The 15137-nt window shown below is 41.5% G+C and overlaps 1 protein-coding gene across 2 annotated transcripts in view; it reads left to right on the top strand.

The window, feature by feature from the left end:
• Positions 1 to 15137, top strand: part of USP30 (ubiquitin specific peptidase 30) — an 811144-nt gene that overhangs the window by 145661 nt on the left and 650346 nt on the right. For both annotated transcript variants that reach the window (XM_044068521.1, XM_044068522.1), the window contains exon 4: positions 9798 to 9901. In XM_044068521.1, coding sequence (XP_043924456.1) covers positions 9798 to 9901 — 104 coding nt within the window. The remainder of the gene's footprint in view (positions 1 to 9797; positions 9902 to 15137) is intronic.

Genomic DNA, 15137 nt, shown 5'->3' with positions numbered 1-15137 from the left:
GGTGGGCAGCAGCATTCTACCACAACAAGGGACTACCCTTCTCACCACCCCACACCACCCAGGCCCTCACCACAGATGCTTCAGACTATGCCTAGGATGCACACCTGAACGGCAGGTGCATACAGGGCCAATGGAGCCCACATCAAATACATCTGCACATCAACCAAAAAGAGATGTTAGCTGTCCAGCACACATTGACAGTTTTCAGACCCCTTCTCTCCCCAGGGGCTCTACTGATCAAAACAGACAACACCACAGTGATGTGGTATATCAACAAGCAGGGAAGGACTCATTCCTACCCTCTCTGCAGGCTCGCCATGACCATTTGGCACACAGTCTCAGCCATGCAACTAAACATGTTAGCACAGTTCCTGCCAGGCTCTCTAAACTCTCTGGCAGACAACTTAAGCAGAAATCTTCTGGACCCACACAAGTGGCAGCTAAACCAAAGAGCCTTCATTCTTATAATTCATAAATGGGGCACCCAGAAGGTAGACCTCTTTGCTTCCCACTCCAACCATCAGCTCAGCAAGTTCTGCACTAGGGAGCCTCACTGCAGGGCCTGGAAGGTGGATGCTCTGTCCTTCCAGTGTGTCAACCTCTCAGTGTATGCATTTCCCTCGCTACCTCTCATTACCGGGGTACTGCTCAAAATAAAGGAGGACAAACCCAGGGCAATCCTAATTGCCCTTGACTGGCCACGCCAGCACTGATATCCACTGCTGTGCAACCTGTCCCCTCTGCCACCATGGCATCTCCCTAAGATCCCAACATTCCTGACCCAGAGGGAAGGAGAATTCATGCATCCTCAATTGCAGACCCTCATTTTGGCAGCTTGGCTTATTCCCTGACCACTGTACAATCTGCCAATCTCAGTAAACAGGTTCTAGATGTTATACGTGAGGCCAGACACCCTAGCAGTAGAAAGTCTTATGCTGATAAATGGAAAAGATTCTGCACCTGGATCCAGGCTAAGGGAGCCGATACGGCACAGCCCTCCCTACCTCTCATTCTGGATTATCTAGCTGACCTACTACACAGTGGTCTATTCTTTTCCTCTATTAAAATTCATGCCTCTGCTATGTCTGCTCATTTCAGCACTGAGCGACCTCTTTTCTCACACCCTCTCATCAAACAGTTCCTCAGAGAGGGGCTAGCAACTTGAGGCCACCCAGAAGAGCACCTACCCTAGCTTGAGACCTAAACGTTGCGCTAGAGAAACTCACCCTGCCCCCCTTTGAACCAGCAGCTTCAGCAGAATTAAAATTTCTCTCATGGAAGACCGCCTTGCTTCTGGCCATTACTTCGGCAAGATGAGTATCGAGCTACAAGCACTAATGGCTGTAGAGCCCTTCATCATTTTCCATGCTGACAGGATCTCCCTCAGGACTAACCTATTCTTCATGCCAAAAGTGGTGTCCGGTGTGGCTCTCAACCAATCCATTCATTTGCCCACCTTTTTCCCTAACCCACAAAACAAGGGGGAAGAATACTGCACTCTCTAGATATGCACACAGCTCAGATTCTATCTAGACAGGACTAAATCATTCAGAAAGACTGATCAGTTGTTAGTCAGCTTTGCTGCAGGAGCTGAGGGCAAAGCCATATCCAAATAAACCATTTCCAAATGGATAGCACACTGCATCCATTTATGCTACAAGCAACACGGGAAACCTCCCCCTAAGGGAGTCAGAACTCACTCTACCAGAGCAGCCTCCACCTCTACAGCTTTCCTCAGAGGAGTCCCCACCAGGGACATCCTGGAGGCTGCAACATGGACATCTGTTCATACTTTCACCAAGCATTACCACCTGCCTATCTTCTCCAAATCCAGGGCAGGTTTTGCCACTGCAGTCTTACAGGCCATCCTAGCTAGCCCAGAGTCTTCTTGACTGCCTCCACCCTTTTTCTCAGCTTTGGGAATCAACCCAAATGTGACGACTGCAACAGTGAAACACGAAGAACATAGTACAGTTGTGTACACTTACCATAAATGTAGATGTTCGAGTGTATTCACTGTTGCAGTCCTGGTTTCCCTCCCTCCATCCCCCCTTCTCTCTCTTATTACAAGGAACGTTTTGGTATTTACTTTCTACTGGTGGGGTTCTTCCACCATATCCTGGCTCCCACTTGGGGGCTTCAGACAGTTATCACAAGAAAAACTGATGAAAGGGAGTCGGCTGCCTTACTTTATACTACTGATGACCTGACATCATTCCTGAAGCGACAGCAACCAACGCAGATATACTAAGCCTCTGGTATTCGGGCTGACTGAGGGCTACTCTGGCAGGGATAACCCAAATGTGATGACTGAAACAGTGAATACACTTGAGCATCTACATTTATGGTACGTGTACACAAGTGTACTTTTTGGAGCCATTGATTGGAAAGCCTTGGATTCATCTTCCTCGGATCTAGAGATATTGGCATCTTTGACTCCGTTGGTGTCTCTGAGCTGTCTGGCCGCAAGTCCTTCGGTCTGGATGACTCTGTGAGCTGAAGTGTCTCCTGGCCACCCAGCAGGGTATAGTTACCTCCTCTGATACCTCCCAGGAGCACCCCACCAAAGAGGTCCCTTGGAAGAGAAAATACAGAAAGAGGTACTCAGACTCTTCGCAAGACTCTGTCACTGAGGACACTGATTTTGATGAGGAAGAAGAGTCCCCCAAATCACCACACTATGATGAGGTCTCATTTGGAGACATCTTCGAACTCTTCAAAGTCGTGGTTGGTTCCCTGATAATCCTTCTCAAGAGGAATTGGTGTTTCTGGAGGACTTCAGGTCTAGCCCATCTACCTCATGGGTAACTCCAGTTACCAATGGGCTCATAGATCTAGTCTGTCGATGGGCGTGGAAGGAACCTACCACAGCTGAGCCAGTTCCTTAGAGACCAGACAGGATCCTGATACCACCTTGAGACAGACCACACTGGAGTAAAGGCGTATCCATTGTTGCCAATGTCATAGCAGTGGCCACTAGAAAGGAACTGGCAGAGCAAAGGTCCATCTGTCCATCCCCTAACAGGGAGTCTAAGGCATTGGACAGATTTGGGACATATGTCTGTGCTTCACTGACCTTCGCTCTTAGGTTGCTGAATTATTTGGCACATTTCACAAGGCTTCAAAGAAATTTGATGAAAGAGTTTTCCAAATCTGTCTCTGTGACCATATCCTCCAAGGAAGAGAGTACTATTTCCTTGCAGTTGGCTATCCTACAGTCTTTGTCAAAAGGTACCTTACAGGCAGCAGGTTCAGGCATTTCCATTAGGAAACATGCTTGGCTGTGCTTATGTGACTTTGCAGAAGCCTTCAAAATCTTCTTTCATCAATGCACCCTTTGACAGAACCTCATCGTTTCTCCTCAAAATGAAAGAGACATACACTAGGTGTGAACAGGAAGGGAAAACCCTGTCTACTGTGGGTGTATGTTTTTCGACTCCTCAACTGTCCTTTTCTAGGTATCAATGAGGTGGAAGAAAAACATGGTTCAAGAAATCGCAGGGTCCCTTCAAGATCCATGTGGATACAGTTACCCCAGGGGCAGAGGGGGGAATTTGAATGGAAGACGTGGTCCCTGCAGCAGAGGTGGTCCATATAATCAAGCATCTAGGTATACCTTTTCTGACAGATCCTATCATTGCTCCTGAAATGAGGCCCAACTGTCCATCTCTGGATGCAGCCGAGGTTCGTCTGTCCCTGCAGCAGAGGTAGAAATCACAAAAGATTCATAGGTGCAGAGGATAATATCCAGAGATTATATCATAACATTTTCCCATCCACCCCTGTCAGTTTCAAAGAAAATCCACAATGTTTACCCAGTCAGAGGGAAGCAGCAGCACTAGAAATAAACAAGCTGCTAGAAAAAAGCGAGTCAACCAAAAGGTCCCCCCAGACCAGAGAGAGAGTCCAGAACTTATTCAAGATGCTTTTTAGTGCCAAGAAAGACAGGGGACTGGAGACCAATCTTGGATCTCAGCATATTAAGTCAATCTGTTCAGAATACAGAGTTCCGGATGGTCACAGTAAGGTCCATTCTGCCCTTTCTGCATAAGGAAGACTAGATGTGCTCCATAGATCTTCAGGATGCACACTATCACATCAAAATTTATTTATTTATTTACATTTGTTGACAGGGAGTGTCCGACTGGACGTAGGTCCATTTTCAGCGGAGGCCCGGGGAGAAAAGCTCCACAATTAAAATAAACAGACATAAAATGATGAATATAGATAAAATACATAATAATATGATGAATATAGATAAAATACAGATAAAATGAACAGATGATCTGGGAGATATGTACTCCTCCAGCTGGGAGCCGGTCATTGCCAATTCAGAGCACTGCTGTTTGGTCTCACCACAGCCTCCAAGGTGTTTACTTAAGTGTATGGCAATAGTTGCAGCCCACCTGAGACTGTGGCGATTATGAGTGTTTCTGTACGTGGATAACTGGCTCCTGACTGCTCCAACCAGGCATCAACTAATTTGAGCAAGGGACTGCTTACTCCAGCTGTGTTCTTATCTGGGGATATCCATCAGTTACAACAAATCTCAGTCCAGCTCAAACTCTGGAATTCATAGGTGCTGTTTTCAGTTCAGTCTCTCTGTCTCAGTTTCAAACTATGCAGTTCCAGGTCAAAAAGATTATTCGGAATTCTTCTGTTTCAGCCCATCTGATACTCTAAGCCTTGGGCTCCATGTCAGTAGCAGACACCCTCGTACCATATGAGAATCCTACAATGGACACTCGCAACACAATGGTCTGTTGTCCAACAACTGTTATCCAGGCCAGTCAAAATAACTCAAACTTGCAAAAATTACCTTTGCTGGTGGATCTACTCCAGTCAAATATACAAAGGCCGTCCCTTTGTTCTCCCTCAGCCCAAGGCCACAGTGACTATGGACTCCTCTCAAGTCAGGTGAGAGAGTACTACTTGGGAAGGGCAGTCCAAGGTACATGGTCACCTGAAAAAGCCAAGGCATATATCAATATCCTGAAAATGAGAGATGTCCTGCTAGCATTGCAGGCCTTTCAGGACACTCTGCCAACTGGGACTATCGCTATTCAGATAGACAGTATGTTGGTGGTCTGGTATATCAACAAGCAGGGGGGAACCAGATATTACCCTCCTTGTCGAGAAGCTATGAGAGTATGGCAAAGGACAAATCTCCTCCAACTGCTTTCTGATAGCTATACACACCCTGGGAAAGTCCAGTGTGATTGGACACAAGTTAAGCAGGTCCATATTGATGCCTCATGAGTGATCTCTCAATATTAAGGTCGCGGAGATTATTTTCCATCGATAGGGCCAACCATGTTGTGATCTTTTTGCTTCTCCCCTCAACAATAGGTGCAGCAGGTTCTTTGCCCTGATCCCCCCAGTAGGGGAGGTCACCAAGAGGCACTCTTCTTCATGCTTGGCCCTCTGGTCTCCTTTGCGCTTACCCTCCATTACCCCTCATTCCTAAATTTCTCTAGAAAGCATATTGATCGAAGAGAACAGTCATCCTCATTGCCCCATACTAGCCTTGTCAGATCTGGTTTCCCTTTTTGGCCTCTTCTTCTACATCCTCCCTTTATTCTGCATCCAACTTCAGATTTCCTGTCTCACCCGACAGCCGTGACACATCTGGACATTTTAGGCCTCAAGTTGACTGCATGGTTTCTCCAGTTCCATTGATTGCTAGACAGCCCAGGCTCTCCTCCCCTGTCCCCCATATCCTGTTATCTTCCCATAAAGCTTCCACTAGAAAAATTTGTAAAAGTAAATTGAAGAGATTTGTTTTTTTTGTTTTTTTCTGATCCCATTGAAAGAATTTTACAATCCTTTCAGCACCAATTTCAAAGGTTCTTGACATTTTAGGTACTGTTTTCAATGAAGGTGCTAGCTCCTCAGCTATCAGAGTACAATTAGCAGCTGTTTCCAGCTTTCATATAGCAGTAAATAATTCTACCTTAGCTTACGCCAAACATTGTAAAGCCTTTCTTAGTGGAACCTACTTACTCAGGCCTCCTTTAAAGAATCCTACTCCTCCTTGGGATTTAAATATTGTTCTTCAGGCTTTGACTCAACCCCCCTTAGAACCATCAGCTAAGTCTGATCTGAAGTTTTTGACCTAGAGAACTGTTTTCCTAGTTGCTATCACTTCTTCCAGAAGAGTGTCTGAACTTACTAAACTTCCTTATTTAATTTTTCATAAGGATAGGGTTTCTTTATGGACCAAGCTGCCTGTTTTATCAAAGATGGTGTCGGAATCCAATATTAATTAGGTCATCAACCTCCCAGTCTTCTTTCCTAACTTTTCAAACAAGGAAGAATAAATGTTACATTTATTGGATGTGCATAGACCATTACATTTCTGCCTTAATAGAACCAAAGAATTAAGAAAATCTGGACAGTTATTTGTTTCTTTTTCTGATTCAAAACTAAGCAAACCAGTATCTAAAGTGACTTTGGCCAAATGGTTTACTGATTGCATTACCTTTGTTTATAAGAAAATGGGTTTACCCTTACCAAATCCACCAAAAGCCCATTCCACAAAGTCCTGTGGCAACTTCCTCAGCCTTTTTGTCTTGAACTTCCTTGGTTGATATCTGTACAGTTTCAACTTGGGCTAATCCTCATACCTTTATTGGTTCTGGTCAATAGGGGAAGAGCAGCCTTTGGCTCAGTTTTTCCTCCAGAATATCCTTCCTTAGAGCCCTCTCAGAGTTTAGGTAGCTGGGGCTCTGACACAGTAGTTGAATGAATGAAAATGACAACATCAGATAAAACAAGTTATGTGCTCACCATAACATTCTATCTGGGTTGTCCATTTTCATTCTTCCTCAACTTCCCACCTACCAACCCCCTCCTTGCTTTACTCATGGAAGATTTAAGGGTTTTGGAGGAAATCTGTGTTCTTCATTTGAGTATGTAGTGTGGCAGAATTACAGTGGCACGGCTAGCCACTTGGCGGTGTAAACCTTTGCTCTAGATGAGTGTCACTGTTGAAGTGACACCTTGACCCATGTGCAAAAAGGGGAAAAGGGGTTGTGGATGGATGGATCACCTTCAGGACTGAAATCACAGATCCGAGACAAAGCCATGGCCATTTTTTTGCAGTGCCTTATTTATCACTTGCTGTTACGGGTTAACCTTTAATTATATAGTCACATTTTCTGTAAAAAAAAAAAAGTCTCCATCACCTTTTCTGTAAGTTGTTTCTGTTTCATAATTTTATTTTGTTTTAGAAATGACCTCTACTCCTCATTATTAACTATCCCATGTCTCTTGGAACCTTTAGAGCTGGAATCATCACTCTTCAGGCATAGTTTTAATTTCAAAACCAAGCAAAGTAATACCACAAATGAAGGAAAATAGTTGGCTCAATAATAGAATTCCAAAGCTGGTTTTAAACCAGCTTTGGAATTCTATCATTGAGCCGACTATTTTCCTTCATCTGTGGCACTTATTTTGCTTGGTTTTGGAGTCGTTGGTGTCTAAGTACCTGTTTCAGTGCTATTTTTGGTTATAATTTTAATTTCACTTTCCACAACTTTCCTAAAACCTCTAGAGATGGCATCATCACTGATGAATATTTTATGCAAAACACTCTCATTTTGTTTCAGTACAGTATTGTTTGTAACCAAAGTTAGTTGATTAGAATCACATTTTTTTTTACTTTTCTTGCTTTACCTAATCAGAACCTAGCCTCAATTTATCTGTCTTAACAGTAGTGTTATTTTTGGCACAGCTTTGATTTCATTTATTATGTATTTTGCCTTTCATTTTTAAGTACAAGCAGTATATAATTTTGCAACGAATTTCAACACGCTTTCAGCTCAAAAGTTTCATTGTACAAGCAGTTTTTAAATAAAATTCACCAGGTTTGCACATAGTTTTCTTTCTTGTGGTATACAGTTGTTCCACATCGGTGAACCTCTTTCTACTACTAAATATTTAAAAGCAGCACCTCTAACTGCTAGCAAATAATATCTGATGTGCACACAATCAGTTTCTAGCAGAATACCCGTTAAAGTCTGGTAGCACCTCAGCTTGTGCTTGCTTCAGAATACTACCGCAGACCAGACCTGATTTGTAAATGCTCAGTTCTCTATACAGTTTTTTTCAGAGCCTGTAATTTCAAACTCTACACTGCAATTTTGTTAGCATTCCTTACAGCATACAGTTCCCGACAGCATGTCTTATGGCCCATTTACAATTCATTAGTGAAAACAGCTTCTGATTTACCTTTGTGATGCATTCAAAAAGAAAAGCATTGTTTAGCTTACTGGTCTTCCCACATAATACATCAGTGTTGGTAGAATCACAAACACCATGCCTTGCAACTCCTTTCAAACAGAACCCTTGTTTTCCATCAGCACTGATTAACAGAGTTTCCTAGTGCACCATTGCATCCACTCTTTTATTAGACAAGCAGCACAACTCCCTTTTAATTTTATAAAATCTTTACCAGGTGTCTGCCACACTGTAAGATTTATTGGGTATAAGCACAGAAGCACATGCAAAAATTATTCCCAGTTCACTTCTGGTAAAGCAGTACTTTCCACTGTTTAGCATACATTTAACACTTCTAGCAACTCATTAGTGTTTAGCAATCTGCTTCTGTAATATGCCGTGAAAACTCTATGAAGTTTTCCCGTAGAGTGACCATGAGTCGATTTCGACTCAAGGACAATTGCTTGCTTTTTTTTACCAGGGTAGTGCACTGATCTCTATGGACCATTTGCAGGCACAGCACAGGTGAATAGGATCACATAAGAAATGAACAAAACATATTTATAGATACAAGGATATGCTAAAAAACAAATGTATACTTATTTACATATGTAAGAATATGCTACAATTTAGTTTAGTAACAGTTAATGTAAAAAAATGAATGGAAAGTGTAACTCTGCTTAGCCGAGCTTTATGGATAAGATGAATAATGACTGAGATGGCTTATGCGGCAGGGGTAGCAGCATATCATTATATAGAGAGGTATGAAGACGTTAAAAGAGACAACTGAGAATAGTTTTTAATTTTGGACTGCATTGCAGCACAGGTTTGTGTCCCACCAGAGCTTCGTTTAGGGAGGTTGGCATAATGGTCAAGGTGTTTACCTTGCAGACACAAAGTGCAGGGTTTGATTCTCACCTGGGATAATTGGCTAGGCTTAAAATGGCCCACAATGGCAGTAAGCCTAGAACTAATATATGGATGTAAGAAGGCAGAAGAGGCAAATGAGAATATATATTTTTTTAATTCTGTACTGCTAATAGTAGAAAATCCTTCAGTAAGATTGTTCCTGCTACATGGAATCTGATACTGAAGTATGTATCATAAATGAAAAAGACAGCCACATAATTACTAACTCTAATTGTAATCTGAAAGCATGAATATGCTATAAAGGTCAACCCCTTTTCATAAAAAATGATTATTTTGAGTCTAATTTACTGTTGTCTTTTAAAGCCAAGTTAATTTATTTTTACTTTTTGCTGTTGTTCTGTATTATTTTTTGTAGGTGTGTGTCTTTTTTCATTCTGATCAATTCTTTGTTGTGAATTCTGGTGCATTATATTTTATTACTGTTAGCATGAAAAATGGGTTTACTGTAAGTTCACTGCATTCCTTTGTAAAGCAGTGTCTGTAACTGTGATATAGTTCTTTTGAGCCTTTGACCAAGGTCTGTGGACTGGCTTCCCATGCAGTTACCTAATCAATAAGTAAAATTGACCTCATTATTCAGGGATTGGTAATGTACGTTAATGATATTTGTATCAACAAGTAAATTTCTACCTCTTTTATTTCCTAAGCTTTATGTAACCAAGAAGAGGGAGAGGATGATGTCTTGGATGCTGGCTATTTATTGGAAGTTTTGAGATCGTACAGGTGGCAGATTTCTTCATTTGAGGAACAGGTAAAAGTGACAGTCTCTAGAAAGTTACCAAAACACATGCATTACTCTGTATTTCAGATGTGGAAATTAAGTGTTAAACACCATAAATTTTGTGATATTTTCCATAGAATGTACAGTCTAGTAAACAGACACAACTTATGTAGCTCACAGAAGTTTTGAATAACTCTTAAACTGTACTAAGGGTACCATATCATTAAACTTTGAAAGCAGAGTGCATGCACTAGCAGACCTTGCCCCAAAAGATAACTTTCTGTCATTGTTACTTAATTTGAAGAAAACATGCTACCAGTTTGTTTTATATAAGCGTAATTCAAGTCAAATGGTAAACCAATTATATGTACTGACTGAAAAAAAAACATTGTGCAGAAAAAAAAAAGGATTAGTGTTTCCTTTTTCAGGAAAATAGTCACCTTTACCATATTCTGTGGAAAGACTTTTTTGTGGAAATGCATACAGGCTGCTGGTTCAGAAAGCATTAAATTGCCTCCTTGTTTTATACAAAACATTAGGCAGCCCTATACTGTACTGTATGTATGAGACATTCTTATTACAGGTAGTAAAGGTAGAAGTTCACATCTGTATCTTCACCATGTTGTTGTCATGAGTCAAAGGCATTCTTAAATATTGATATTTTAATGTGTAAAGTATAAGTAACTGTCCTTAAGATAAAAAATATTATAATTTTCATTGTCTGCATTTTGCAGATAAAAATTCTAGTTATTGAAATTTCAGTTTAGGAGGAAAGTCTTGTCACACTAAGTGATATCAGAAAGGTGACTAAGCAGTGTACAGTGAACCCTATAGTAACACCACCTTCTGCTCCAAGAGTCTCGTAACAGACCATTTCCCATCCAGTTGTCCAAGTTGTACTTGATTTGGGTTAGGGAAGAACTCTGCTTCACATGGATGGGGAGCCTTTTCCATAGACGCGGTAGTCTCTGGGATACATACCTATCTCTCCAGCAGGTTCTTTTTATATCACAGGCAAGGTTTAAGTCTTTAGAATGGGTAATTCTGGTGGTGTTTGTTTTGTGGATATGCAGGAGGTCCATCAGAGTGGGGTCTGACAATGCCCTGTATACCAGGTATAGATCTCCTCTCAAAAGCCTGTAGGAGACAGAATACAGGGTTAGGGCCTTGCGGCAGTTTGCATAGGACATATTATTTACACCCTGTATTCTTGTAATGAGGAACCTCTGTGGATGTTCCAGTTGTTGGATATGCCTGGTTAAGTACATACCAAAGGGGGCATTGCATTCAGTGATAGGTCTGATGAATGCTGAATACAGTGGAACAATGACTTCCTTGAACTTAGATGCCATACCTTTATTTATAAGTTGCGCAACATAGAATGATTTCTTCACCACTGTAGACACGTGATGATCAAAGGCTAGATTATTATCTGTCTGTGTCCCTAAATCTCTGACTACTGGGTCAGCTCTAAGGGGTGTGTTGTCAATATGATAGTTACCAGGGATGGGTGACTTCCCAAAGGATTACTACTACACATTTCTTGGTATTTAGTTTTAGTCCATGGCTCTTATACCAGTTGTTTATCTGTGTCAACCCCTCCTGTAAAACATTTGTGTCAGTGTGAGATTCAATGAAAGCTTCTAATTTGCAATCATCTGCAAATTTAGTCAGCTAGAGACCACTGACATTGGCTTTGACTTCTGAGAAGTAAATTGCAAAAAGGAGTGGTCCAAGGACTGATCCGTGAGGGACTCCACTTGTGACTGACCTCTTTGTAGGGGTGGACTCCCCAATTCTAACTTCCTGGGTCCTGCCTCTGAGCCAGTTGGCTATCCACCGGGTGACATACGAGTTTGTACCTAACCTCTTGAGTTTGTCAACAATGCCCGAGTAGGGTATTGTGTCAAATGCCTTGACCAGGTCAAGGTAGGCAGTGTGAACAATTTTGCCCTCAATAGCTTTGATTTCCAAACTTCAGTCATAGATTCATAGATAATGAATGAAAAAACATGCTATCCTGACATACACTTTCTCAATGCCAAAATATACCAGGTTTTCAGTTTTTGCTCAGTTTATCCCATATTTGTTTTTGTAGACTACAAAATTAATATTTATTTAAATGTATATATTTTTTTATTTCCCCAACTATTTATCTGATAACGCAATGTTTTGCATGAGGTCACTGACCCTATTCCACCATTCCACACAGTTCGGGAACCCCTCCCTTTTATATTGCTATTTTTACTACTACTATTTTCAGACTTTCTTGTGCAGTACTCAACTAGTTGTCACTCTGACTTGAGCTAGCCGACACTGCATATGCATGACAACAGAGTCCCGCTTACCTAACAACAGCTTTTGGACCATCTCTATGCATACTTGACAAAAATAACATTGAAGGAAAATTTAGGGCAAAATGGATTTAGCTCACATACTGAACTCTTGTTTATTGTATGGAAATTAATTACTGAAGTAAGAAAAGAGGAAAAATGTTAATTTCACTGCAGTCACTTAGCTCAGTATTGCAGACATTTCTTTTTGCTCAACGATCTGTTTAGGCAGGTGGCTGGAACAGAGTGCAGCTTTTATTCTTTTTGCAAACGTTTGTACCACTTTTGTCCAACATTTTTTTTTGGGGGGGGGGTTTCACTGGTAGTCCTTCTTTTGTAGATCCATAGTAATTTTACTGGCTTAAAGATTGCTTGTTCTACATTTCTCTTTGTGGTCAGCTACTTTTGAAGTTTTTGAGGTTCTTCACATACTCATTCAGCATCCATATAGGTTTTTACTAGGTCTTTAAGGAAAACTCTTAGGATTGCTTTGTACAAAAACTTTAAATCTCAGGTTCATCTCTTGGCATTTTTAATGGCGGGAATTAACTTCTTTTTTGCCTTGTTGATCCAGAGTAGTCATTACCACATATTTTGAAGCCTCTCCTATTTTGAGAAACACCCCCTTCTTGTTCTTTTTTAGACAAAATATGTTCTTTTACTGGTATAACTGAACATTGACTAGGGTAGGACTGGGTTGTTTCTTTGTTCAATAATTTGGGATACATACCCTGTGCTCTTCTTATTTTGAAATTCTTGCATTTTGGCAACATGGTAGTGATGCATCAAAAAACGGGAGAGAACCCACTCCTGTTTGCTCTGGTGAGAGACCATGATGTTATAGGAATGATCCATTCTGGCTCATTGCTTTCTGATAACAGCACATATTATTGGTCAAGCCAGCTGACTGGTGGACAAGATCTGCTGATGTTTACTGATGCCTCAGAAACAGTATGCCAGACAGTCAGTGGCAGATGTCCTCTTTTGTAGCTGGGAATAGTCCTGCTGCATTTTCTCTGCATCCCTGAACAATGCAAGTGCAGCAGGTACTTCAGTCTCATTTCCCCAGTGGGAGCAGATGTCGTCCTTGGATACTTTGTCTACTGCTGAACCTTAGTGTCCAGGGAACATGAAGTCCCTAAATGCTGTGTTCCAGCAATGGCCTGCAGGTGTTCTATACACCTTTCACTAGTTCCCCCTTTTAGGGAGGGTCAGGTCCTCATAACAGCATGGAAGCCCTCTGCTAAAAATCCTTATAGAAGTATATGGACAGAATTTTTGTTATGACCCTCTAGCTAGATTTTGATCCATTCTCAGCACCAGCCCCTGCAGTGCTTCAGTTTTTGGCACACTATTCTGGCCAAGGTTCTAGTTTTCCAGTCAAAGTACATTTTGCAGCCATTTTGAATTTCCATCCCAGTTTTTATGCCTGCTTGTTGGCGTCTTTAAAAGTTTGCATGGCCTTCTAAGGAGATGTCTTTCTTTGAGATTACCTCTCAGGGAACATGTTTCTTCTTGAGACTCGAATTTCATCTCAGAAAAACTGACACTGCATCCTTTCAAATGATAAGACAAAAGCAGCACTTAAATTCATATATTGAACACAGTTCTGCCTGACAGAAGGACTTCAGAACTTTAAGCCCTTTCTTCTAAGCCCCTGTGTATTTTTCTTAGAAATTGTGTGTGTGGCTTTGCACTAGCTGTACTTTCATGCCCAAGATAGTCACAGAAAGTAACCTTTAATCAGTCTTTTTATTTATCTCTCTTTTTCCTGTAATACTTCATTAGAAGGAGCATTTGTTAGTTGGTGATGTAGATCTGGAAATTCTAATATTTTTTTTAATATAACTTAGGATATTAGAAAGAGTGATTAGCTTTTTTACCTCTTTTATGACAGGCAGAGCAGTTCAGAAAATGTCCAAAGGAACCTTGCCAACCTTTCCCAGGTGTTTCTTATACAGTAGTACCACCTTCTTTATCAAAAGCTTATTCTTCTTAGGTCATTGCTATTTTATCAATTTTTATTTTTTTTTTTTGTGTGACTGTAGCTTGGATTTCCATGTAATGCTTTATAAGGCACCTTAAACCATATATAATCTGAAGGTTCAGTTTGACTGAAGAGCTGCCATACTCAGTGATATTCTGTCAGGATGTCACTCGAGGAGAAACTGAGGACTGAGTCCTGCTATTGAAGTAAACGGATCATAGGAGATTACTAGGCTATTGGCCCTGCGGCCCTTACATGCCCAGTTAAGAATTTAGCCCATGTTCCAACAAGTCAGCACCCTATGCCACTGTCCAGCAGGGACACAGGTGGATTCCCAGGGGTGTATTTTCTGTTCCCCATCCAGTTATCCAGATTGCACTGAAAAAGGTTTAATGAGGTACTCTGTTTTATGTGGAGAGGGAGTCTATTCCACAAAAGGGGAGTCTCAGTCCCCCCCCCCCAAAAAGTCCTTTTGATGTCACAGACCAGGTTGAGGTTGCGCGTGTGGGTTACTCAAGTGGAGTTTGTCTTGCGGATATGCAGCAGTCCCATCAAGGTGGTATCTGAGATTGTTTTGTATGCCAGACAGAGGTCACCTCTGAGGAGTCTATATGGACTGAGTAGAGGAACAGGGCTTTTAGCCTATCTGTGTAGGGTAGATGTTTGAAGCCCTGGATTCTCCGGGTGATGAACCTCTGTGGTCTCTCCAGCTGCTGCATGCGCTATGTGAGGCACATGCTGAAAGGGGTATTGGTGGGCCATGTAGAAAGCTTTCCGTACAACGGAGGCAATATGGTGGTCAAAAGTCAGTTTGCTATCAACCTGGGTACCCAAGTCCCTCATGAATGATTGCGTGCTTAGTACCTTATTATCAGTGTGATAATTTGTGGGGACGTCACTTTCCCCAAAAGGGATAATGATACATTTTTTGGCATTCAGTTTGAGA

Source organism: Protopterus annectens, chromosome 4.part0, assembly GCF_019279795.1.
Source record: "Protopterus annectens isolate FY-2018-M chromosome 4.part0, PAN1.0, whole genome shotgun sequence".
NCBI lineage: Eukaryota > Metazoa > Chordata > Ceratodontiformes > Protopteridae > Protopterus > Protopterus annectens.
The sequence above is the reverse complement of the archived record's forward strand: the minus strand, read 5'-3'. Positions and strand labels throughout refer to the sequence as shown.